The 24,976-nt window shown below is 41.6% G+C and overlaps 1 protein-coding gene across 3 annotated transcripts; it reads right to left on the reverse strand.

Moving 5' to 3' along the window:
* Positions 1-481: 481 nt before the first annotated feature.
* Positions 482-23,563, reverse strand: LOC118361547 (divergent protein kinase domain 1C-like). Of its 3 annotated transcripts, XR_008083551.1 has the most exons (5): positions 21,096-23,561; positions 9,702-10,385; positions 7,316-7,480; positions 6,344-6,490; positions 3,558-3,692 (listed from the first exon to the last, which is right to left on the reverse strand). XR_008083551.1 is itself a non-coding variant. In XM_052483242.1 (4 exons), the coding sequence occupies exons 1-4, from the start codon at positions 21,080-21,082 to the stop codon at positions 3,423-3,425; spliced, it is 1,170 nt and encodes a 389-aa protein (XP_052339202.1). In that variant the 5' UTR covers positions 21,083-23,563; the 3' UTR covers positions 482-3,422. The 3 variants fall into 3 exon arrangements, 2 of the variants coding, with proteins under 2 accessions (XP_052339202.1, XP_052339201.1); XM_052483242.1 differs by lacking the exon at positions 6,344-6,490 and having other exon boundaries at positions 482-3,692; positions 21,032-23,563; XM_052483241.1 differs by lacking the exon at positions 6,344-6,490 and having other exon boundaries at positions 482-3,692; positions 21,096-23,553.
* Between the last annotated feature and the right edge of the window lie 1,413 nt (positions 23,564-24,976).

Genomic DNA, 24,976 nt, shown 5'->3' on the forward strand with positions numbered 1-24,976 from the left:
ATTTAAGGAATGATGGATGGAGATAAATACAGGGAAATTCTTGAGGGAAACCTGTTTCAGTCTTCCAGAGATTTGAGTCTGGTTACGGAGGTTCACCTTCCAGCAGGACAATGACCCTAAGCATACTGCTAAAGCAACACTTGAGTGGTTTTAGGGGAAATATCTAAATGTCTTGGAATGGCCTAGTCAAAGCTCAGACCTCAATCCAATTGAGAATCTGTGGCATGACTTAAAGATTGCTGTACACCAGCGGAACCCATCCAGCTTGAAGGAGCTGGAGCAGTTTTGCATTGAAGAATGAGCAAAAATACCAGTGGCTAGATGTGCCAAAGCTTAAAGAGACATGCCCCAAGATACTTGCAGCTGTAATTGCTGCAAAAGGTGGCTCTACAAAATATTGACTTGGGGTGGATAGTTATGCACGCTCAAGTTATTCATTTTCTTTTGTCTTATTGCTTGTTTGTTTCACAATAAAAAAATATTTTGCATCTTCAAAGTTATTTATTATTTAACCTTTATTTGACTAGGCAAGTCAGTTAAGAACAAATTCTTATTAACAATGACAGCCTGCCCCCAAACCTGGGCGACACTGGGCTAATTGTGCCCCGCCCTATGGGACTCCTAATCGCGGCCGGATGTGATATAGCCTGAGTAGGTTCTTGTGAGGCCGAGAACACATAGAACATTACATTTGAGAAACACTCACACTCCCCCTACTGTATAACCTCACTCTTCACCTCCCCATTCACTGATACTTCTTCCAGCCAGGACAATGGTAACAATAGGCGAAACAAGATGTACACAAAGCAAACATTCTAATTCATAATTATCAGCTAGATGTGTGAACCGTAATAATCTAGCTAGCCAGCTAGTTAAATGGGCACAAATGACCTAAAATTAATGTTAAGCAAGGTAGATGTACATTTTTCGTGGCTAGCTGGCTTGCCAGTTAGCCCTATTGACCTGTGTACTTACCCATTCACTGAACCGTCTTTCAACCAGGACAATAGCAACAGAGAAGAAAGAAGATATACATAAAACATCCATTTTACTTCATAATTATCAGCTACAGTAGTTGCAGTGCATTCGGAAAGTATTCAGAGCCCTTTACTTTTTCCACATTTTGTCACGTTACAGCCTTATTCTTAAATTGATTAAATAAAAACAAATCCCCATCAATCTACACACAAAGCGAAAACACGCTTTTAGACATGTTGGAAATACATTTTTTACATAAGTATTCAGACCCTTTTCTATGAGACTCGAAATTGAGCTCAGGTGCATCCTGTTTCCATTTATCATCCTTGAGAAATTTCTACAACTTGATTGGAAAGGCACACCTGTACACACTTGTAAGGTCTCACACTTGTCAGTGCATGTCAGAGAAAAAAACAATCCATGAGTTTGAAGGAATTGTCAGTAGAGCTCAGAGACAGGATTGTTTCAAGGCACAGATCTGGGGAAGGGTACCAAAAATGTCTGCAGCATTGAAGGTCCCCAAGAACACAGTGGCCTCCATCATTCTTAAATGGAAGCAGTTTGGAACTACCAAGACTCTACCTAAAGATGGCCGCCAGGCCAAACTGAGCAATCGAGCGAGAACTGCCTTGGTCAGGGAGGTTACAAAGAACACGATGGTCACTCTGACAGAGCTCTAGAATTTCGGGAAATGTATAAAAATAACAGGATGCGCCTGACCTCAATTTCGAGACTCTTTGTAATACATTTGCAATAAACATTTTAACACTGTTTTTGCTTTGTCATTAAGGGGTATTGTGTGTAGATTGATGAGGAAACAAATGTATTTAATCCATTTTAGATTAAGGCTGTAACTTAACAAAATTAGGAAATAGTCAAGGGGTCTGAATTCTTTCCGAATGCACTGTAGGTTGCAAAATGGCTTTTTTGGAGGGGGGTTCCTCTGTGATTTTACCCACACGCAGCTTGTGTGTTTGGGAAAGGGAAAAGGGGGTTGACACTGTATCCAAATATCAACATTTAAAGGATATGCATCTACTGCTTAGATAGTTAGATCTGAGCCACTGGCTTATTCCTATTATTTTATTTCTTTAACTTTTAATTTTGGTTGAGATGGAGACGTGAATCCTCATATCATATGTTAACTTGTTGACCATTAATAGACTATTTAACGTGCATCGCAATCAAATATCAACATTTGAAGGAGACGTTTATTTTTCTTGGATATATCCATCTGTGCCTCTGAGTCTGGTATTAAATCCAGTTTGTCTACAAATTAATAATTGATATGTTGGATTCAAGTCTCCTTTTCAACCAAAAAATGTCATTTAGGTTAAAAGTTGGGTGAAAAAAATACGAAATGCCCTTAATTTGATGACATTTTGCAAACCCAATTTGTTTTCACGTACTCATACAAATATTTTGGGTTGCAATGACGTGGAAACAATGTTGATTAATAAACGAGTTTTCCAACCATATCCACAGTGGGATATGCCTAGGGTTTCAAGCTTTAGATGATTTTAAATGGAATCTACATGTTAATAATACTTGTGTTGTATTCACTTCTCCATCTCAACCAAAAATCAAGTTAAAGTCAAATCAAACCTTAAATGCACTTTAAACAAAGTTTGACTTGATTTAATCCGATACTTTTACGTACATTTTTGGTTGAGATGGAGATTGAGATGTGTTTGCCCCCCCCATCCCACCCTCCCTTCCTGTCCAAAGCCTGTTCTTCATCTTATTTCCTCCCTCTGTCCTGTGGTGAACCAGCTGGAGAACCTAGGGAACCTGATTTTTTTGGAAGCTAAGGCCACTGAAGAAATAAGGGGAGTACTCGCACAGCAGCATCGCTATTTCCCATTGGAACAGGCGACCAGGCCGGATGGTGGGAACCAAGCGCAGTTTCTGATATATGCTTCTCCCCGTCCATTAGCCTGGAAAGTGTTGACATGTTACTTGAAACAAAAGGTGGACCTGACAACAGGCAGCTGTGGTTTTGGCTAGTGGATCACAAGCGGGTGCATGACTACAAACCTTCCGTTCATACAGACATTGCAAAACATTTTCAAAAAGCTCTGAAGTGATCATGAGATTATAGGCCGACTGTACAAAAGGGTCAAAAGAAAGTTTCTGCATTTATTTGAGGTAAAGATGACTCAAATAGATTGACCACTTGCTTGATAGACCATCAGTTATTGGCAGATGCTACAGTAATACCTCTGAAACTGCCATAGTCTGCTTACTGTAGGTACTAAAGCACATAGTCAGTGCTAACAGCATCAGAGCATTTTTTGTCACTTCAAAAACCAGTATCATCCAGTCCTCAGGAACCACCTCACAAAATGCAAAACATAAAAAAAATGTTAAATTAGCGTCTCATGAAGCGAATACTGTTGGTTTCTCCACTGAATAGTTTTTGTGAGGGGGAACAGTGCAATGCTTCAGAAGTTAAGAGCTGTGTGAGGGTGAATGCCCTCTCTATCTTCTCCCCCTTTGCCCCAATGATCAGAGGATGTCCCTTGGTGGAGGAGGCCCGTGAGGAGGTCTAGCAGCCGCTTCTGGACAGCCCGGTCTTGCTCCTCGTCCTCGCCCCCCGCAGTCTCTACGCACTCCTGCACCGCCCGCTGGAGGTCCACCTGGGGGGGGAGGCCCGCCTTGGCGCCCAGCAGCGTGGGAGAGAACCAGGGCCTAAAGATCTTCTCACAGATCACCTGTCCAGAGCGGAAGAGGGGGTGACAGACCAGAGAGGAGTGAAGAAAGGAAGAGAGAAGAGGGGGTAACAGTGAGAGACCCAAAAGGAAAGAGGTTAACAGAAAGTTGAGAGAAGTGGAGGGGGCAATCAGTAGTCATTGTGAGAGTGACCTACTGTTCCTCTGTTCTTATTTAATTATCACTGGGGTCATTATCAGTCATATTCTTATTACACGCCAATTTGAAGGGGACATAAACCACCCAGACACAAATACCCTTTCCTCTACCCCTGCAATCGTTAAATGACAAAGCCTCTATTGTCTCCTTGTATGGCAGGCAGTACAATGGAGAGGTAGGGGTCAGCGAGGGTTACGATAAGTGATCAGAAGTGGAGGAAAGGTATCGCAGCAGCCACCTGTGGCTTTGAGGTGGACCTGGTGTAATCATGTAAACGGCATTATCTGGGTATCCACTTCTCCAGTGCATCCGGCAGTGTGAGTGACAACAGTATGTCAATTTATCAATTGGATGTGTAGTATGTCAAAGACTAGGTAATGACTCAAAGTCGGTATTCAAACAAATTCGGATCTGCGATCTGCGTGCTGCATTTACTTTTGGGTTGGGATTCAATCTGATTGCAGATGTGGACAATATGCCAAGGTAATTTTCGATTGAGCCTGACGTGCAGTGTTCACCATGGATGTGGTGTCCATGAACACAGAAATATTGCCTTTATAACGTGCATTGCCGGAAAAATGCAATCGGATTGGATCCCGGCCTCAAGGGTGTTATGCATGTGATCTCCGCGAATGTCTGGGAAATGATATTTAAAAATGTATTTCCGTGTGCAAGACATTAATAATCTGCATTAGATTACATCCTTTACAATCCCTTGCAATTTGTGATTTATTTGGATCAATGTACCCTTGACGCTAATGATACTATTGAGGAACTCTTGAAGTCTTATCTAACCTGGATTTGCTTCTTGTATTGTGAATATGCTCTGAAAAACCCTAGTGTTATCATAAGAAATGAACCTTCCTTGTAGCACTCAACTACACACTCAAAATTAAAGTAATTAAAAGTTAAGGGTATGACTAGGGTGGGCATTTTAGTATCTTTATTTCTATTTCTTTGTGTTTGGCCGGGTGTGGTTCTCAATCAGAGGCAGCTGTCTATCGTTGTCTCTGATTGAGATCCATACTTAGGTAGCCCTTTTTCCACCTGTCTTTGCGGGAAGTTGACTTTGTTTAGGGCACATAGCCTTTAGCCTCACGGTTTGTTCTGCGTCTTTTCAAATAAAGAGAAAATGTACGCTCACAACGCTGCACCTTGGTCCAGTTCCTTCAACAACCATGACAGAGGGCTTTCGTATAGATATTGAGAGGATCAGCCAAGTTACAATTCAACAACTTGTTTAATTGTAATGTGTAGAGTGAGTTGAAAATACAATGAACAACATATAAATGCAACTTACAACAATTTCAAAGATTTTACTGACTTACAGTTCGTTCATATAAGGAAATCAGTCAATTGAAATAAATTCATTAGGCAGTTATCTATGGTTTTTACATGACTGGGAATATAGATATGCATCTGTTGATCATAGATACCTTTAAAAAAAAGTAGGGGCGTGGATCAGAAAACCAGTCAGTGTCTGGTGTGACCACCATTTGCCGCATGCAGTGCAACACATCTCTTCCGCATAGAGTTGATCAGGCTGTTGAAATTGGCCTGCAGAATGTTGTCCCACTTCTCTTCAATGGCTGTGAGAAGTTGCTTGATAATGGCAGGAACTGGAACAACCTGTTGTACACGTTGATCCAGAGCATCGTGCGACATGGCTGGTGAGTATACAGGCAATTGAAGAACTGGGACATTTTCAGCTTCCAGGAATTGTGTACAGACCATGGGGCCATTCATTATCATGCTGAAACATGATGTGATGGCGGCGAAGGAATGGCACGACAATGGATCTCAGGATCTCGTCACGGTATCTCTGTGCATTCAAATTGCCATGGATAAAATGGAATTGTGTTCGTTGTCCGTCGCTTATGCCTGCCCATACCATAACCCCACCGCCACCATGGGGCACTCTGTTCACAACGTTGACATCAAGAAACTGCTCGCCCACGCAATGTCATATGCACTGTCTGCCATCTGCACGGTACAGTTGAAACCGTGATTCATCTGTGAAGAGCACATTTCCCCAGTGTGCCAGTGGCCATCAAAGATGAGCATTGTCCCACTGAAGTTGGTTACGACGCCAAACTGCAATCAAGTCAAGACCTGAGCATTTGAGCACAGCGCTCTATGAGCATGTAGATGAGCTTCCCCGAGATGGTTTCCTACAGTTTGTGCAAAAAATGTTGGTTGTGCAAACCAACAGTTTTTCATCAGCAGTCCGGGTGGTTGGTCTCAGACGATCCCGCAGGTGAAGAAGGCGGATGTGGAGGTGCTGGGCTGACATGGTTACACGTAGTCTGCGGTTGTGAGGCCGGTAGGACGTACTGCCAAATTCTCTAAAACAACATTGGAGTCGGCTTATGGTAGAGAAATTAATATGACATTTTATAGCAACAGTTCTGGTGGACATTCCTGCTTCTGATTGGCTAATTGACATCATTTGAGTCAATTGGAGGTGTACCTGTGGATGTATTTCAAGGCCTACCTTCAAACTCAGTGCCTCTTTGCTTGACATCATGGAAAAATACATCAAAAGAAATCAGCCAAGACCTCAGAAAAACAATTGTAGACCTCCACAAGACTGGTTCATCCTTGGGAGTAATTTCCAAACGCCTGAAGGCAGCACGTTCACCTGTTCAAACAATAGTATGCAAGTATAAACACCAGCCGTCATACCACTCAGGAAGGAGACACATTCTGGCACAAAATAGATGTTTTCATGAGTAAGGGAAATTATGTGGATATATTGAAGCAACATCTCAAGACATCAGTCAGGAAGTCAAAGCTTGGTCGCAAATGGGTCTTCCAAATGGACAATGACCCCAAGCATACTTCCAAAGATGTGGCAAAATGGCTTAAGGACAACAAAGTCAAGGTATTGGAATGGCCATCACAAAGCCCCGAACTAAATCCTATAGAAAATGTGTGTGCAGAACTGAAAAAGTGTGTGTCAGCAATTAGGCCTACAAACCAGACTCAGTTACACCAGCTCTGTCAGGAGGAATGGGCAATAATTCACCCAATTTATTGTGGGAAGCTTGTGGAAGGCTACCCAAAACATTTGACCCAAGTTAAACAATTCAAAGGCAATGCTACCAAATACTAATTAAGTGTATGTAGACTTCTGACTCACTGGGAATGTGATGAAAGGAATAAAATCTAAAATAAATCATTCTCTCTACTATTATTCTGACATTTCACATTCTTAAAATAAAGTGGTGATCCTAACTGACCCTAATACAGGGCATTTTTAGTGGATTAAATGTCAGGAATTGTGAAAACTGAGTTTAAATGCATTTGGCTAAGGTGCATGTACATTTCCGACTTCAACTGTATTCGTACGTATAGAACATTTCTGGGATCTTTAATTTCAGCTCATTAAACATGGGACCAACAGTATTTTTTTTGTCCATCATAGTATAGAAAACCGTTCATATTTTGATGCAACCATACATACCTGCAGGTTGCTATTTCTCCGCTTGGAACTGCACTTGTTCGTCTTCATGTTGCATTTGGATATGCAGTCAAAGAAGTTGCAGTCGTCGTCGTTAGTGCAGTTCTGCTCAAGGATGTCTCGCATTTTGGGCTCGAAGAAGGCCATGTCCACATCTATAGCCACCACCTGCAGAACAGCACAGAGAGAGGTGAGTAAGTGCCGGTGTCTGGTCATGTTGCATTGCTGCCAACTCCGGAGCTCACACTGACCACAGAGGCAAGGATTCAATAGTCAAATGTATTAGGCCTATCCTTTCTTACATCCACCACTATCAGTCTTGCTTTTGCCCTTTCATCCATCTCCCTATTCCACCGTCTGAAAAACCCATTTTATTTAAAAGGGAGGGTAATAAATCAAGAGTATCCAAATTGTAAATATTCCTGTTGGATAAATGTGGAATTTGTCATTGACGTGATCATAGGGAAAAATAAAGTCCTCCTTTTCTCTCTCATTGCTGTTTAAGGGAGTTGCTGTTTAATCTGCATGGCTTGATATGTTCGTCCTCTTTTGCAGTAGATGGCTCGTAAAGAATGACTCCACTGCAGCACTTCATGTCAGCTACAGCTGATTTATGGCAGAACACGCCACCAAATAAATAAAACCTGTCACTGTCGAACCTTGGAAGGTCTTCGTGATCAGTGAAAATAAGAGACAGTAAGCATACGTAGCGTTTGAAGGAGCTGTATATCTGACAGACATGATAATAAGTGCTATTCTCGACGAAGCAAGCCAACCCAACATGTACCCCAATATACTTTTAATATATACAATATACCCCCTCAATATACTGTTTGCCCCAACATACGTTTAATATACACAATATACCCCCTCAATATACCCCCCGCCCCGTATATAACATAGACATTTCACTTCCTCTGTTTATTATCACATGAGAAAACGGAAGCAGGGATCAGCTGTATCCCCTGGAGCTATAAAACAGAGAGAGGAGGGATTGGAAGTCTACTTTGTTTTAATTACAGAGCAGCTGAAACATAAACAATAACAAGCCTCCTTTGGATTCATCTCCTTTCTCCTGGTCTTTGTTCACATTATAACATGAGCTCACTGTTTGTGTGAGCCATGACAGGTACAATAATATTATGTTTTATTTCAAACAGTGTAATCTTTTGAACTTCGATGCTTTTTCAAAAAAAAGTGTAAACTTACCAGCAATTATACAGGGGGAGAAACATGAGGAGAAAAGGTTTCCAAACCGCTTTTTCTTCCCGAACATTCCACAAGCAAAATAAAAGCTTGCCTGTTACTTTTCATCTTCGAAGGGTCATTTGCATCGGCATTCTGACCCGCATGCACGTTACACACTAGATGATGTCCATATAACAACGGTTATCTCATTAAGGGCCTCATCAAAATAATATTTTCCTGTCACGAATGACGCTGCAACAATGATAAGATGGTGCATAACAACGACTTCATTTTCTCCATCCTAAAATAGGAATAACGATTTCCTTTCTAAAGCTACATTTGCGTCATCGTTACATAAGCCAAGTCTACAGACCCTGAAAATAAGACGTGTGTTTTTCATTGATTGCTCAAACAGCTGTTTGTGGCCCTTTTATGGAAATCAAATGAAAATGGTGCCGAGGACTGTTAATACATTGTAATACCCTCTGTTCTCACACTATCCTTTTGTGTGAATGATGTTAGCTTTTCATTCCGCTTACGTGACCTATTCAGAAAGTAGTTATATCAATGTTCGATGTCTGTTCACGCTATGAATCACCCGTCAGCAGAAACACAACACAAATCCAATGCAAGGTGTTCTTTGCACCTTTGCTCTCAGTCCTTGATAGGTCATAGTCAGCCAAATATGCACAGGTTTCAAACAAACCAAACTAAGGTAAAAAACCAATGTAGTACAATGTTGATAAATGGGCACAAGCGGCCATTTTTGTTCTTGTGGAAAACAATTAGGCATTGCTCTCATCAAACTGTTTGCACTCTGCGGATGAATGTGCCGCTGTATTGTGTGGATAAATTAACTCATGCGAATGGGGGCAAAATCGGGTCGGTCTGTGTGTCTTAGTGTGAAAAAAGGGAGCTAGATTTCCTAACCTTGTCTTGTTTACACAGGAAGAAATCTAAACTCCCCCACTAAAGAGAAACATATCTCAGATCTGTGACGGTTACCCAGCAGCCGTTTTGGGACTGTTATAATGACAGCTTTCCCTTCACACAAGGCTCCCCTGTTGTTTTGTGTGAGGGAGTCAGCAACTCTTTGCTTTGAGGTGTGTGCATGTTAGTTGAATGTGTGTCTATGGGTGTACTGGGTGTGTGAGTGTGCGTTCCTTTGCAGGCTCAAGTGTGTGTGCAAACGTCAGCTCACCGTAAGGTCCTTCCGGATAGCAAAGTTCTCCGGCTTGATGTCACACAGGTGGAGGCGGTGCGAGAAGTCGTTGTCGAAGCGCCACGCCATGTCCAGGAAGCTGAGGGCGATGCGGTGCACCATGTCCCTCGCCGTCCGTGGGCCCGCCGATACCTCCTCCAGCGAGAAGATGTTCTGGTCCCAGGCGTGGCCTGCCGACAGGTACTCCACAGCGTAGAAGTGTCCGCAGGAGCCCAACACCTTGGCTAAGTGGCGGCTGAGGTCCTGCAGCACCCTCAGGAAAGTGTACTCCTCCTGCTGGAGCAGGGACCACAGCGATGCTAGTTCGGCCCGCGAGTAGGCCTGCCCATGCTCCCTAAGCCTCTGACCCCACAGCGGCGGCAGAGAGGTGTTGCCGCTTATATCCAGCCCCAGGGAGTTCCTGATCTCCAGGGTGGCGTAGAAGACCACGTCCAGGGGAGAGAGCTCTTCGGCTGGGTCCTGGTACTCCAGGAGACCCAGGCTTTCATATGAGGAGAAGTTTTCCAGTTTGGACTTGAGCACCACGGGCGTGCCACGCCACCGGGCCTCGATCACCTTCTTACCGTTCTCGTAGTAAAGGCAGCGCCTGTACTCCACCTGGCCGCTCACGCACAGGTCCTCGCACAGGTCACCGGTTAGGGCGCCCTCGCGATACTCCTCACACTGGGACAGACAGACAGACATAAAAACACACAGACAAAATCTAATTATTTTTGGTGTACATAATACGGTTGTCATTCATTTGAGCTAACTAAATGCATGACATTTCAATGCATTTCAACTAAAATGTGATTTGTAGTCCATGTCTCATCCCAATAAGGGAATGGCACTGTGTGATTGTGCTACTGAACCTAAAATGGGCAATTCTGTACGCATCAGTACATTTGATGCACATTTTTCAGTTGATGCTGAATTATATCACATCACACTTCAGACTCGGCCTCTAACCTGCTCTCAATGTCTCGGATTAGCGAGCAAATGGGATTGTTATAAGTCTCTGTGCATAGATGTCGGTCCAGAGGTTGGAAATTATTAGTGTTCCTGGGGGATTAGAGAGAAAATCCCTCTCTGCCCACATTCCAAAGTAAACCGCTGTCATCTTGAGTTGGTCACGATTTCAACAAGATCAGATGCTTAATGGCTTTACTGGGTGGCATGGCATTAGCACTTTAGCCATAGCTGTGTATCCCTTATCCCTTATCCTTCCCCACCCTTTCCTCTGTGGCCTCTCTTACATGTTACATTGAAATTGCAAGCCTACAAGCCTAGGTCATACTTTATACACAATGTAGTGACACAATAAATGTTTATGAATTGGTGAAATAACATACATGTAATTCCCAAGCAGTTACACTGGTAATAATTTAAAACAATGCCGCTGAGGACAATTTATTTTCATTACAATTAAGTGTTGTCCATATAGCAAAATTATATTTATATTAGACAAAATAAATTAAGAGTCAACAGTATTGTCCCGATATTTAATGCACATTATAAATTCCTTGAGATTCATACTATGGATGTTTTGGCAGACTTTACTGCGCTCCAACTTTGCTCTCTGTTTAGCTGGGTGACATCACAAATGAACGTGGCCTATCTCAAGCTGTATCATATAGTTTGACGGCCACACGTGTCCTCACCTTACCTCCAGAGGGTTGAACTCGGAGACCCCTGCAATTATTTTGAGGTCCCTAATGTGCCCCTAAGATCTCTCGGCACTATGTAGGCTAAGCTGCGCTGTGGCCGTAATGTTCCAGCCTAGGCATCTGGCCCAGGACAAATCTTTTTCTTTTTTTTTTTTTTTAGAGCCTTTTCAGTGCGGCTGCCACGTTCCACACGTACATTTTAATTCCCTGTATTTCATGGTACTTGCAACATTTCGGGCTGCAGCTGTTTCTACTGTAGCTTCCGTTTGCATGTAAACTTTCCCACCATGGTGTTTGGACTGTGTGCAAGTCTGTCATGGTGTTTTACTTGCATTTGTATATGTGTTGGAGTTTACAATGTACATGTAATTGATTGTTGGAGAAACCCTGTCTGTCTGTAAAGCGTTGAATTGTGATTAATAACAAAAGTGAATTCCAAATGAACATGGCTTCAGCTTCAGTTTACATGTCATACTATCAGTTGTGGATATGTACAGACGAGCCAAATTACAGTACAAAAGCTAGAGTCAATAAATAGCCCACAGCATGTTTGTTTTGCGTTTCAAGCTCTAGCTAATGACAAAACAGCAAATTCTCCAGTGAACACTGAGAGTGTTATATCAACACTGAAAGTGTGAAGTCTGTGGACTCATATGTACACCGGAACAATTAAATTAACACATTGCTTAGTTTAAAGCCTGAATAAAATATTTGCCTTGTTTTTCTAGTAAATTGTAGAGTTACCACCCATGGCTGTATTTGTTAGTGACAGAGACATGGTTGTTGCATTCACACATTTTCAATCCTATGGACTTCACCAAGTGAGAACCTAAGCGAATATGTTTTTTTAATTTTTTTAATATATTTTTTTAACAATTAACACAATAGCATACTTATTTCATAAGGCATTATTTTGAGGGCATAGTTTTACCCTAATATAGGGGCTTTAAATGCATCACATTGAGCAAAAACCCCAAACATAGATATTGAAACAAACTATTCTAAAACTCTACCTGCAATAGAGCAAGCAGGGAAATATGATGATTATAGTTTTGGTTTTGGTTCAAAGTGATGTGTATGAGTTTCAGGCCTGTCTGTATTAGGGTAAAACTAACTAACTGTGTGTTAGGTATTGTTTTAAACATTTATTTTTGAATTATAACACATTCGCTTAAGATCTCACTTGGTGAATGCAACAACCATGTCTCTGTCAATAACATATACAGCCGTGGTGGAAAGTCGACAATTTGCTTCAAAGGCAAATATTTTAATAAGGCTTTACACTAAGCAGTGTATTAAATTAACATAGTTCAGGTAGGCATATGGGTCCACAGACTCAACCCTTTCAGTGTTGATTTAACACTCTCAGTGTTTATTTTGTTTTAATTAACTGGCTATGAATAAGTGGTTCAAGGGAAACAATACCCTCCAGACTTTGAAGTAGTCCACACCCTTAATGAACCTTTGGTTAACCAGGCAATTGGTTAACCAGGCAAGACACATCATCACGATTGTTGGGTTTGGATGAAGCAGTGAAAAAAATCAGAGGTTTTGTTTGTTTTCTGTACTTTTCCTTCTTTTATATTTTATTTCTCGAAATCCCCCCCAAAAGACGATGAACAAAGCAAACATCTATTGGCCATCAATAAGAATCAAGGAAATATCTGTTGGCTGAGCAAAACCTAAATTCTGTCTCTGGGGCACATTCCATATTCAAAAGTGCAAATACATTGACCTTAAAAGGCGCGGCAAAAGCGAATCACGTACGTTTCTGATTGAACTCGACGGCATGGTTTACTAAGTGTTTACACCGCTGCAAGGATTGGTCCACTTTACAGGATCATTTCTATTGTATTCCTCTTCTGTGGCTGGAATTCAATCAAATAGAAAGAGACAATGTTTACAAACAACTGCCCATTTACGCACACTTTTTACTCTGAAGGCATCTACCTATGAAGAAAGTCTACCTGGAAGTGGCAGTAGGCCTAGGTTTTTACAGTATTCATCATTCTGTAATCGTATTAGGTCATGGGAAATGGAGCTAGAGCATAAATAATGTCAAACCCCTTAGCATGTGTGTAATAACAAACACATCGCTTGGAATTAGGTTTGTTTAAATGAATGTTGTACATTTTGTTAGATTCCTGTCATTCAAATCATCTTAAAAACAAACAGATTTTGTATAATTGCACTTTGGGTCCTTATTGAGCTCTCGCCTTGGCAAAGTAATGGTTAAGTCTGGAGTGGACCAGTGTGTCTGTGGTCTGTCGAGCAGAGCGGAGCGCAGCCCGGCCCAAGCGTTGGTCAGAGTAGGCATGTGGGGAATGTCCTGTGACAGTAGCCTTAGCTCTACTTAGATTTCTCTCCCGCACAACTGGAAAAAATGAGCCTGAAAACAAAGATCTGCTCAAATATGTCCAGAGAAGACCTTTTAGTCAAAAGACAATCATATAAATATATACGTTGTAGCATAGATTATATAGGACTACATTTGGCTCGAATTGCCAAGCGGGAACAATGTGAGAATTATTTTGGCTCACTCGCGGCCAATGTAAGCCTGTACTGTACATCAAATCAAATCAAATTGTATTGGTCACATACACATGGTTAGCAGATGTTATTGCAAGTGTAGCGAAATGCTTGTGCTTCTACTTCCGACAGTCCAGGCATATCTTTCAAGTAATCTAACAATTCCACAACAACTACCTAATACACACAAATCTAAGTAAAGGAATGGAATAAGAATATATACATATAAATATATGGATGAGCAATGACTGAGCAGCATAGGCAAGATGCAATAGATGGTACAAAATACAGTATAAACATATCAGATGAGTAATGCAATATATGTAAATATTATTAAAGTGGCATTATGAAAGTGGCCAATGATTTAAAGTCTGTATGTAGGCAGTCTGATGGCCTTGAGATGGAAGCTATTTTTCAGTCTCTCTGTCCCAGCTTTGATGCACCTGTGGATGGTAGGGGTGTGAACAGGCAGTGGCTCGGGTGGTTCTTGTCCTTGATTATGTTTTTGGCCTTCCTGTGACATCGAGTGCTTAGGTGTCCTGGAGGGCAGGTAGTTTGCCCCAGTGATGCGTATTGCAGACTCCAGCCACTGGAGAGCCCTGCGGTTATGGGCGGTGCTGTTGCCATACCAGGCGGTGATGCAGCCTGACAGGATGCTCTCAATTGTGCATCTGTAAAGGTTTGTGCGGGTTTTAGGTGACAAGCCAAATTTCTTCAGGAACAGGGAGTACAGGATGGGGTTGAGCACACACCCTTGTGGGGCCCCAGTGTTGAGGATCAGTGAAGTGGAGATGTTGTTTCCTACCTTCACCACCTGTCCAAGACCCAATTGCACAGGGTGGGGTTGAGACCCAAGGCCTCAAACTTCATGAGGAGCTTGGAGGGTACTATGATGTTGAATGCTGAGTTGTAGTCAATGGACAGCATTCTTACGTGGAATAGGGCAGTGTGCAGTATGATGGCGATTGCATCATCTGTGGACCTGTTAGGGCTGTACGCAAATTGAAGTGGGTCTAGGGTGACAGATAAGGTGTAGGTGATATGATCCTTGGCTAGTTTCTCAAAGCACTTCATGATGACAGAATTGAGTGCTACTGGGTGATAGTCATTTAGTTCAGTTATGGGTGCCTTCTTGGGTACAGGAACAATGGTGGCCATCTTGAAGCATGTGTGGACAGCAGACTGGGATAGGGAGAGATTGAATATGTCCGTAAACACACCAGCCAGCTGGTCTGCGCATGCTCTGAGGACGCAGCTAGGGATGCCGTCTGGGCCTGCAGCTCTGCGAGGGTTAGCACGTTTAAAGGTCTTACTCACGTCAGCCACAGAGAAGGAGAGCCCACAGTCTTAGGTAGCGGGCCACGTCGGTGGCACTGTATTATCCTCAAAGCGGGCAAAGAAGGTGTTTAGTTTGTCTGGAAGCAAGACGTCGGTGTCCATCACGTGTCTGGTTTTCTATTTGTAGTCCGTGATTGTCTGTAGACCCTGCCACATACGTCTCATGTCTGAGCCTTTGAATTGTGACTCCACTTTGTCTCTATACTGACATTTTACTTGTTTGATTGCCTTGTGGAGGGAATAACAACACTGTTTGTATCTGGCCATATTCCCAGTCAACTTTCCAAGGTTAAATGCGATGGTTCGCACTTTCAGTTTTGTGTGAATGCATAGTAGTTCCATAATTGATACTATTGTTGTGTGAAGTGTGAATTTGGGTGGACATTGTGTTTATTCATTTTAAAATGGAGAAGAGCAACAAATGCATACATTTTGAGAGCACTGACTGGGTTGCCTGTTTTAGAAGAAGTTCAGTTCACTGGGAGTAATAGTTTTCCAAAATGATGTTTGCACTATACACAACATCATTGCTGCTTCTTGGACTCAAACTAAACCAATTTATTCAGTGGCCTGAATAACGTTAAATGAATTGATAGTTTAGCTGTGGGATTCAATTCTTCGTCGTATTGTTTGTGATCTCAAAAGGCTGGTTTACTAGCACATATATTTACAAATCACGAAAGTTACTACAGATATTACTGTATTGCTTGGTGTTTGCGGTTTTAGGCTGGGCTTTTGTAAAAGCACTTTGTGACACCTGCTGATGTAAAAAAGGCTTTATATTACACTTGATAGGATTTGACCACAAATATTATATTAATGATTTGTATGCCTGTTCCATCTCCACAAGTGGTTACATACCTGTGAAGCCATACAGTACACACATGTTGAGTGCTACTATTATCACAGTATCATTAACCATCGTGTTATTCACAATGGCATGACATAAAAGGAACACAATAGCATATTTACATTTTTTTATTTTTTTATATATATTTTTTTACAGATGGTAGAATATATAATGTATACTTTTTGTAACAGTACTGCAATTATAATATGAAACACAACCATCATTAGAATTCACATTGTCGTGGCCGTGGCACCATTCCCTATCTCCAGGCAATGCCAATTTATGGCTGGCTAAATGCGTGAATAAAGAACTTTAAAAAGCCAAGCTGTAGTGTAAGCACCAGAGCAGAAAGCTATTAAGGTGTGCAATAAAAAGCTTAAGGGATTTGTTCAATTAGTAAAGGCTGCCTAAACCAAAAAGTCCCTATTGCCAGCTGAGAGTCAACCTCCCTTGCCATTGTGAGAAGTTGTTCCAAGCAGGATATATGCTTCATCTTTGCAAATCAAGAAACCGTAGATAATCATAGAAATATTGGGACAAGGTTAGTCCCTGTGTCTATCGTCAGGATTATGGAGCATTCCCATCAAAGTTCGCTCTCAAAGTCACCTACTGCCTTCCCTGTGTGTGGTTATGGTAATATGTTCACAAGGTATGAGTGTAATAGGTTTCATCGAGTAATTCAGAATACCATCAACTGATGGTGAAATAATGGCCCAGTGCAATAATGGCCCAGTGCAGTCAATAATGTGATATTTCTATGTTATATACAGTACCAGTCAAAAGTTTGGACACTCCAGGGTTTTTATGTATTTTTTACTATTTTCTACATTGTAGAATAATAGTGAAGACATCAAAACTATGAAATAACACATATGGAAACATGTAGTAAACAAAAAAGTGTTGAACAAATTTGAGCTGTTCTTGCCATAATATGGACTTGGTCTTTTAACAAATAGGGCTATCTTCTCTATACCACCCCTACCTTGTCACAAACCAACTGATTGGCTCAAACGTATTAAGAAGGTAAAGACATTTCACAAATTCACTTTTAACAAGGAACACCTGTTCATTGAAATGTAATTCCAGGTGAATACCTCATGGAGCTGGTTGAGAGAATGCCAAGAGTGTGCAAAGCTGTCATTGATTTGTTGATTCGTTTTTGTTACTACATGATTCCATGTGTGTTATTTCATAGTTTTGATGTCTTCACTTCTTCACTACAATGTAGAAAATAGTTTTAAAAAAATAACAAAAACCTTGAATGAGTAGGTGTGTCCAAACTTTTGACTGTTATTGTATATATTTCCACACTATGAGGTTGGAATAATACAGTATAAGAGCTGTTTGAAAAGACTGACTGACATTTCTGCCTGTTTTGGTGGGATGGAGTTTTGGCCTGCCTGGTGACATCACCAGGTGGTAAATTACTTAATAAACCAATAAGAAAGAGAGTCCCAAACCTCTCTGCCAATAATAGCTAGTTTTCAGTTTCCCCGACCCCACTCAGACCACTCCCAGACAGTCCTAGCAAAACGATTGCTTTTAGAAATTGCTATTTTTTAAGGAGCTATTTATGTTGGACAATTTTAATTGAAAACAATCACAGTAAGGTATTTAACTTTCACCCAAAAATGATTTGATATTGAGATACAAATGACTGCATTTAATATACAATTTAGCCTCAAGCCTGTGTTCGCCTCAAGCCACATAATATATCAATTTAGCCCCAAACCTCCTATATGCAACGACATTTAGAGGAGAAGCTAAGTAAACTATTAACACATTTATATCGGTACACTTTACCAGAATAATGATGTAAATCCTCTAAGTACTGTATGTGGGTACATATGAAACATATCATTGCACAAATGCAAATAAATAATGATATATACTGATATCAGACAGAATAGGAACTATCTGTCTGAACAGGAATAAACGCTCAGAGAACAAAAAGAGGTTGGGTGGTTTTTGTTCTGTCCTGTCAACCTCGGCACACAAAGGTCAGTTTGACCCTAAAGAGAGGCTACTTTTTGAGGTTGGCCAACATTAGGTCCTGCAACAATGTCAAAACCAGAACCGACGGACTGTTGGCCTATTGCACTGGGCAGTTTGCCAAAAGGGAGTCGCAAAAGCAACCACTGTTTGTCTATTTTGTGCTCATTTCTTGTCTGTCCACATTATATACTGGACTAGCTGCATTTAAAGGGGAATTTAAAAGCATGTTTGGGATTATTTATGAGGTTAAACATTTAAGCAATTGGCAGAGTAAATGTTGATGGGAGACAATGGGGTTCATGTAATCATAATATGAAATCTAGCTATCATTCCCTTGTGTTAAGTCATATTTTGTGTCATTAAATTCATGGCTGGATAATCAGCAGTGGCTCATTGTGTCAAGTTAGATCCCCACCCTGAATCTTTTTTGTTTGTTTCATATTTAGAGGACAGAACATTCCATGGAATCAAAGGTCATCATTTATCTGACCAAGGCCTTTGCCCTGAGGAGACAGAGGGGTGTAACATTTCCTCTGTGAACTGTCACTGCACTCAAAACACTGTCAAGAGAGAACACACAACTGTGTCATCCATAGAAATTCAAGTCAAAGTTATTTATTGCACAGGTCATTTGGCTGGAATTGAATAAATGTCCATTTCAAAGCGATGGTTTTCTTCGGCTTGCAAACATAACGATGGTCATTATAGCCAAACCGTTCTATTTCTGTTTTATCAGACCAGAGGACATTTCTCCAAAAAGTACTATCTTTGTCCCCATGTGCAGTTGCAAACCGTAATCTGGCTTTTTTTTATGGAGTTTTTGGAGCAGTGGCTTCTTCCTTGCTGAGCGGCCTTTCAGGTTATGTCGATATAGGACTTGTTTTACTGTGGATATAGATACTTTTGTACCGGTTTCCTCCAGCATCTTCACAAGGTCCTTTGCTGTTGTTTTGGGATTGATTTGCACTTCTCGCACCAAATGTACGTACATCTCTAGGAGACAGAACGCATATCTTTCCTGAGCGGTATGACGGCTGCGTTGTCCCATGGTGTCTATACTTGCGTACTATTGTTTGTACAGATGAACGTGGTACCTTCAGGCTTTTGAAAATTGCTCCCAAGGATGAACCAGACTTGTGGAGGTCTACAATTTTGGCTAAATTCTTTTGATTTTCCCATGATGTCAAGCAAAGAGGCACTCCATTTGAAGGTAGGCCTTGAAATACATCCACAGGTACACCTCCAATTGACTCAAATGATGTCAATTAGCCTATCAGAAGCATCTAAAGCAATGACAGCATATTCTGGAATTTTCCAAGCTGTTTAAAGGCACAGTCAACTTAGTGTATGTAAACTTCTGACCCACTGGAATTGTGGTACAGTGAATTATAAATTAAATAATCTGTCTGTAAACAATTGTTGGAAAAATCTCCTAAACGACTTGCCCAAACTATAGTTTGTTAACAAGAAATTTGTGGAGTGGTGGAAAAACGAGTTTTAATGATTCCAACGTAAGTGTATGTAAATTTCCGACTTCAACTGTTTATATTATATTATATTCTTTCAGTGCAAGTTGAATTACCTTTGGAAAAAATGGTGGAAAGCTTTAGAAATCCATCCCTTTCTGTCTTGTGTGGGTTTGGCAGTGAAGTGATGTTGGTTAGCCAGAATGGGATACGTTGCTCTATCGTTTTGTTATGATCTGGGTGAGAAATAACAACTTCAGTCTCGGTCTCCACCTACCTGGAAGAGATTTGTGTCTCACTTCCACAAGTGACACACTGAAATGAGATTTAACCACCCACTCAATATTGTGTGTAATCTACTAGTACAAAAGTGCGCTTTATGTAAAAGCTTTAGAACCAAGAAGTAATCCCAGAAAAAAATGCCATTATTTTGTTTGAGGTTCAGGGCCACTTCTAGAAGTTAAACTCAGCTGAGTATCCAATCGTAATTTTATTGAAATACAGTTAAGTCTCGCTGTATTGTTTATCAAATCAAGACTCAGGGGGAAAAAGGGTAGAGAAGTAAAATGATGGAAGATGTCTAATGCACTATGTCTTACAGTTTTATCACTACCAGCAATCATTTTTGAGAAAATGTCCTCCCCATTAAATGTGTTGTCGTGAAATGCCTCGAGGGCTACAGAAAGATGTTAGGGCTGAAACATTAGTCGGTGTACTTGGTAGAGAGCGTGGCAGTGCAGAAATAATTCTGTCTTTTAAGTAAACAAAGAGATGGACTGTGGTCTCGGCGCTTCCCTTACGAAAAAAGATTGCAGTCAGAGTGCAGTGTAACTGCAATACACTGTCGTATAACTGTCGTTAGAATGCAGTATAACTGTAGTAGGCTGCAAATACTGTGTCCAAAATAACACAGCCGACTGCAGTTACTGCACTTTCACTGCAGTTTCAAACCTTCAATCTTTTTTTGTAAGGTTTAGAGCAAGTAAATTAAAAGGCATATTTCTATAGTACAGAGGTTAAGAGTAAGGGAGAGAGAGTGAGAGGAGCAACTGAAGGCATTTTTATGTCTACTACTGCTTAGGAAATGCTTCTCAATTGAGTCGTGATGTTTTATTGGTTTTTCCGCTCTACATTCTCATGGTATCCTATCAATTCGGCTTAATTCCAACACAGTGTGTTACTCTCTGAATGTTGGTTGGTATAATTCAAAAGGTATTTGTCCAAGACAGATAGATGTCTATAGATTAAATAACTTTACCGTGAGAATATATTTTGACTCTGTCTACTCTACATTATCTTCATGTGTAATATTGTTTGGCTTAGTGTGTGGTTTGTGTTGTGTCACACACACACACACACACACACACACACACACACACACACACACACACACACACACACACACACACACACACACACACACACACACACACACACACACACACACACACATTTTACGTTGTGTGTATCAGTATTCACACTAACCTCAAGTTCAGTGTCAACATCGAAATGGAAGTGTGAGTCCGCCGTCTCCATGTACTGTACTCACCACTCTCTGCAGGATCTTCTTGCTCTTGTCATCCGTGCAGTAGTCGGAGAGGATGGTCCGGTGCACAAACACCAGGCCATTGAGGAACACCCAGGAGCCGAACCAGAGCAGGGCGAACACCAGCGTGCTCCTGCGGCACACCTTCATCCCGAGCCACCTGAGCAGACAGCGCCCCCGCGATGGCTCTGGCCCCATGGCCCTCCGCAACGACCACATCTGTTGACCGCAACCCCCCTTCAACCCCTGGTTAAACCGCTCAGGGGTGAGAGCTAATTAGTCAGCACCCACTCAGCCCGATTGTCTTGCATCTCTGGTAGTGGCAGTCTGGTGTTGGGGAGCTGCAGTGCTGCTGGTAGGGTCTGTCCTGCTGGGTACATGCTCTTCTGGTTTCTCCCCTCTCTGTCTGCTGCCTGGTAGCTCCCCATGGCTGGCCCGTTGACTGGCTGGCCGGTGCTTGTCTGGAGGCCCCCCCTGCCCCCCTTGAGACAGCTGCTGGATCTTAAACTCAGGCGCTCTGCCCCATTTGGTTTCCTTCTCCTGGGCTGCCTTCCCAGCTCCCAGCTCCTTCCTCCTTGTGTGTGTTTTTGTATGTGTGTGTGTTTTTCCTGAATAAGCATAGCCAAGTGCACTGATTGAGAGGCTGTGCTGTGAGTGCACGGCCAGTCAACTGCTCTGAGCACCTCTTCTACGCTACACTCTTCCTATCAAACTGGAGAGACTCCCCTGCAGTTTTTCTCTCTCCTGTCTTATCTCTACCCCTATTTCCATTATTTTCCCCCATCTGTCTGTCTTTCTTTCTCTCTCTCTCTCTCTCTCTCTCTCTCTCTCTCTCTCTCTCTCTCTCTCTCTCTCTCTCTCTCTCTCTCTCTCTCTCTCTCTCTCTCTCTCTCTCTCTCTCTCTCCCTCTCTCGCCCTCTTTCTCGTGCACCCCACCTCTTCCCCCTTTCCTCTGCCTCCCGCCCCCTTGTTATGAGATCGCCTCCTTTCGGGTTGCAGCACTCTTTTTTACCGTTACCACGGCAGCCGGGACTTTGCTAAGACACAGTCCCTGCACAGTTGTGTCTGGCGAGTGTGCTGCCAATTCTTATTAGTCTCTCTGTGTACTTTCTTCTGTGCCACACATAACAGGCATAACTATAAAAACAGCCCAGGTGTTCTTAAGCTCTGTGATAACTGCTCTATTTGTAAATGGGGATAAAATAAGGCAAGTGAAATACAGCCCCCATCAACAGATTTGATTTTTTAATTGATTTTTAACAACAAATAGTTCACCTGAAGGATCATGAAACACCTATAAAGGATTGAATCTTCAAATGTTGGTTCTGCTGCCTCAAGGGAATAGATTATTTCCCTCTCCATTCTCTCTTCGCTCTCTCTCTCTGTACTCTCTCTCTCTCTCTCTCTCTCTCTCAGAGCAAGAGTAGCAAGTGCCCAGAATGTCTAATGACTTCACAGAAAAGGCACCAAAGCCCTTGCGAAGCTCTGTGCACATTTATACATTTCGTGAGTAGTTTTGTGTCATTCTAATTGGCAATTAAACAGTCTTGTGTACTCTTTGTGTAGCTCCTCAGCGTTGGCATGATCCAACACTCTTCTTCTCTCAACTCATTAATGCTCATCAGAGACGCCAGGCTGATTTTAATGGTCTGACACCCTTTCCAAATTGCCGGATAAACATATATTTTAAATTTGGTTATACCCTATTATATCTAATTTTGAAATGTACAAGTCTCACATAAAATGTACAAAAAAAGAAAGAGTAAACACTCCAATACAAATCTATTTACACTTATGTAATGCAACATACGTATTGACAGCGCAATGAATTGTTTGTATGACATATGTTTGATCAACACCATACCTATATGTATTTTCACATCATTCAGTTATTTTGTTGGGAACTTGTACTCACTTGCTACCTTGATGAATAATCTGATCACTTGATTGTAACCTTTGCAAGTCTATAAATATACATTTACTGAGTTCTGTGTAGTTCTGTGTATATCCTCCTTAAAGCTGTACCACAGCGCCATCTAGTGATTATAGGTACATGAAACTATAACAGGTTATTAACAGATGAGCAGGCCCTGAATTCATGTACCTTCACTTAGGATCTTGATATTTATGTTACATCCTGCTTTCTTGTAAACAATTGCATGGGACAATTATCCAACGTGCATACAACTGAATTCCTGAATTCTAGATGATGAACCCTGAACCTTGTGTATTCGGTGAACATTTAGATGAATATGACCCATCATTGCATAGTGAATTACACACAACCCAAACCAAAATGTGACTCATTTTCACTCATTGCTTGGAGTTGATTTAAAAAAAAATACATAAACAAGAACAATGGAACAAATAGATTTTCGGCCTGTGTACATGTGGTTAATTCCTTTTCAGTGTTAAAACAGAGCAACGGAAAAATGGAAAATGGCTTGTAATTGTTGTCTATTTTTGCAAATAAACCAAAATCATCTTGATATTTCGTTTTTCACATGTGGGTGGGGTTAAATATGAAATGCCTTTATTGGCCAAACACACAGCCAACGCGTCCTATCCCTTCAAAATAGGAGTTCACCATTGGAAGCTGCTGTGGGGAGGACAGCTCATAATAATGGCTGGAACGGAGTTAATGGAATGGCACCAAACACATGGAAACCACGTATTTGATGTATTTGATAAAATTCCACTAATTCCGCTCCAGCCGTTACCATGAGCCCGTCCTCCCAAATTAAGGTGCCACCAACCTCCTGTGGAGTTCATCTGACTTCTATCAATCTTTTATCTATTACTTGATAGCTATTAATTAATCTATTGAAGCTAGAATCCTTAGTTGGACTTACAAATTAATGAAGAGTGTAGCTTATAACTCAAGAGCTTAGTTCTGTCACACCCTGATCTGTTTCACCTGTCTTTGTGCTTGTCTCCACCCCCTCCAGGTGTTGCCTATCTTCCTCATTATCCCCAGTGTATTTATACCTGTGTTCTCTGTTTGTCTGTTGCCTGTTCAAATCAAAGTTTATTTGTCACGTGCGCCGACAGTGAAATGCTTACTTACAGGCTCTAACCAATAGTGCAAAAAAATGTGTTAGTTGAACAATAGGTAAGTAAAGAAAGAAAAACAACAGTAAAAAGACAGGCTATATACAGTAGCAAGGCTCTAAAAGTAGCGAGGCTACATACAGACACCGGTTAGTCAGGCTGATTGAGGTAGTATGTACATGTAGATATGGTTAAAGTGACTATGCATATATGATGAGCAGAGAGTAGCAGTAGCGTAAAAGAGGGGTGGTGGGTGGTGGGACACAATGCAGATAGACCGGTTCGCCAATGTGCAGTAGCACAGGTTGGTCGGTCCAATTGAGGTAGTATGTACATGAATGTATAGTTAAAGTGACTATGCATATATGAGAGACAGTGAGAAGTAGTTGGCACTCTAGTACCACTTGCTATTCGGTAGCAGAGAGAACTGTCTATGACTGGGGTGGCTGGGGTCTTTGACAATTTTTAGGGCCTTCCTCTGACACCACCTGGTGTAAAGGTCCTGGATGGCAGGCTGCTTAGCCCCAGTGATGTACTGGGCCGCACGCACTACCCACTGTAGCCTTGCCATCAGAGGCCGAGCAATTGCCGTACCAGGCAGTGATGCAACCAGTCTCTCGATGTTGCAGCTGTAGAACCTTTTGGGGATCTCAAAATGCAATAAAATGCTGTTATTTTCTGGATTTTCGTTTTAGATTCCATCTCTCACAGTTGAAGTGTACCTATGATACAAATTACAGACCTCTACATTATTTGTAAGTAGGAAAACCTGCAAAACCGGCAGTGTATCAAATACTTGTTCTCCCCACTGTAAGTGTTCCTTTTGCCCAGGT

This window comes from Oncorhynchus keta, chromosome 28 (assembly GCF_023373465.1).
Source record: "Oncorhynchus keta strain PuntledgeMale-10-30-2019 chromosome 28, Oket_V2, whole genome shotgun sequence".
NCBI lineage: Eukaryota > Metazoa > Chordata > Actinopteri > Salmoniformes > Salmonidae > Oncorhynchus > Oncorhynchus keta.

Bases quoted from the DNA above. Each gene is read 5' to 3' on its own strand.
- LOC118361547 (XM_052483241.1), bottom strand. From the start codon at position 21,311: ATGTGGTCGTTGCGGAGGGCCATGGGGCCAGAGCCATCGCGGGGGCGC. The intron at 7,481-9,701 runs GTGAGCTGACGT...GCTGTTCTGCAG, and splicing joins CTATCCGGAAGGACCTTACG to GTGGTGGCTATAGATGTGGA. The intron at 3,693-7,315 runs GTATGTATGGTT...CGCTCTGGACAG, and splicing joins GGAGAAATAGCAACCTGCAG to GTGATCTGTGAGAAGATCTT.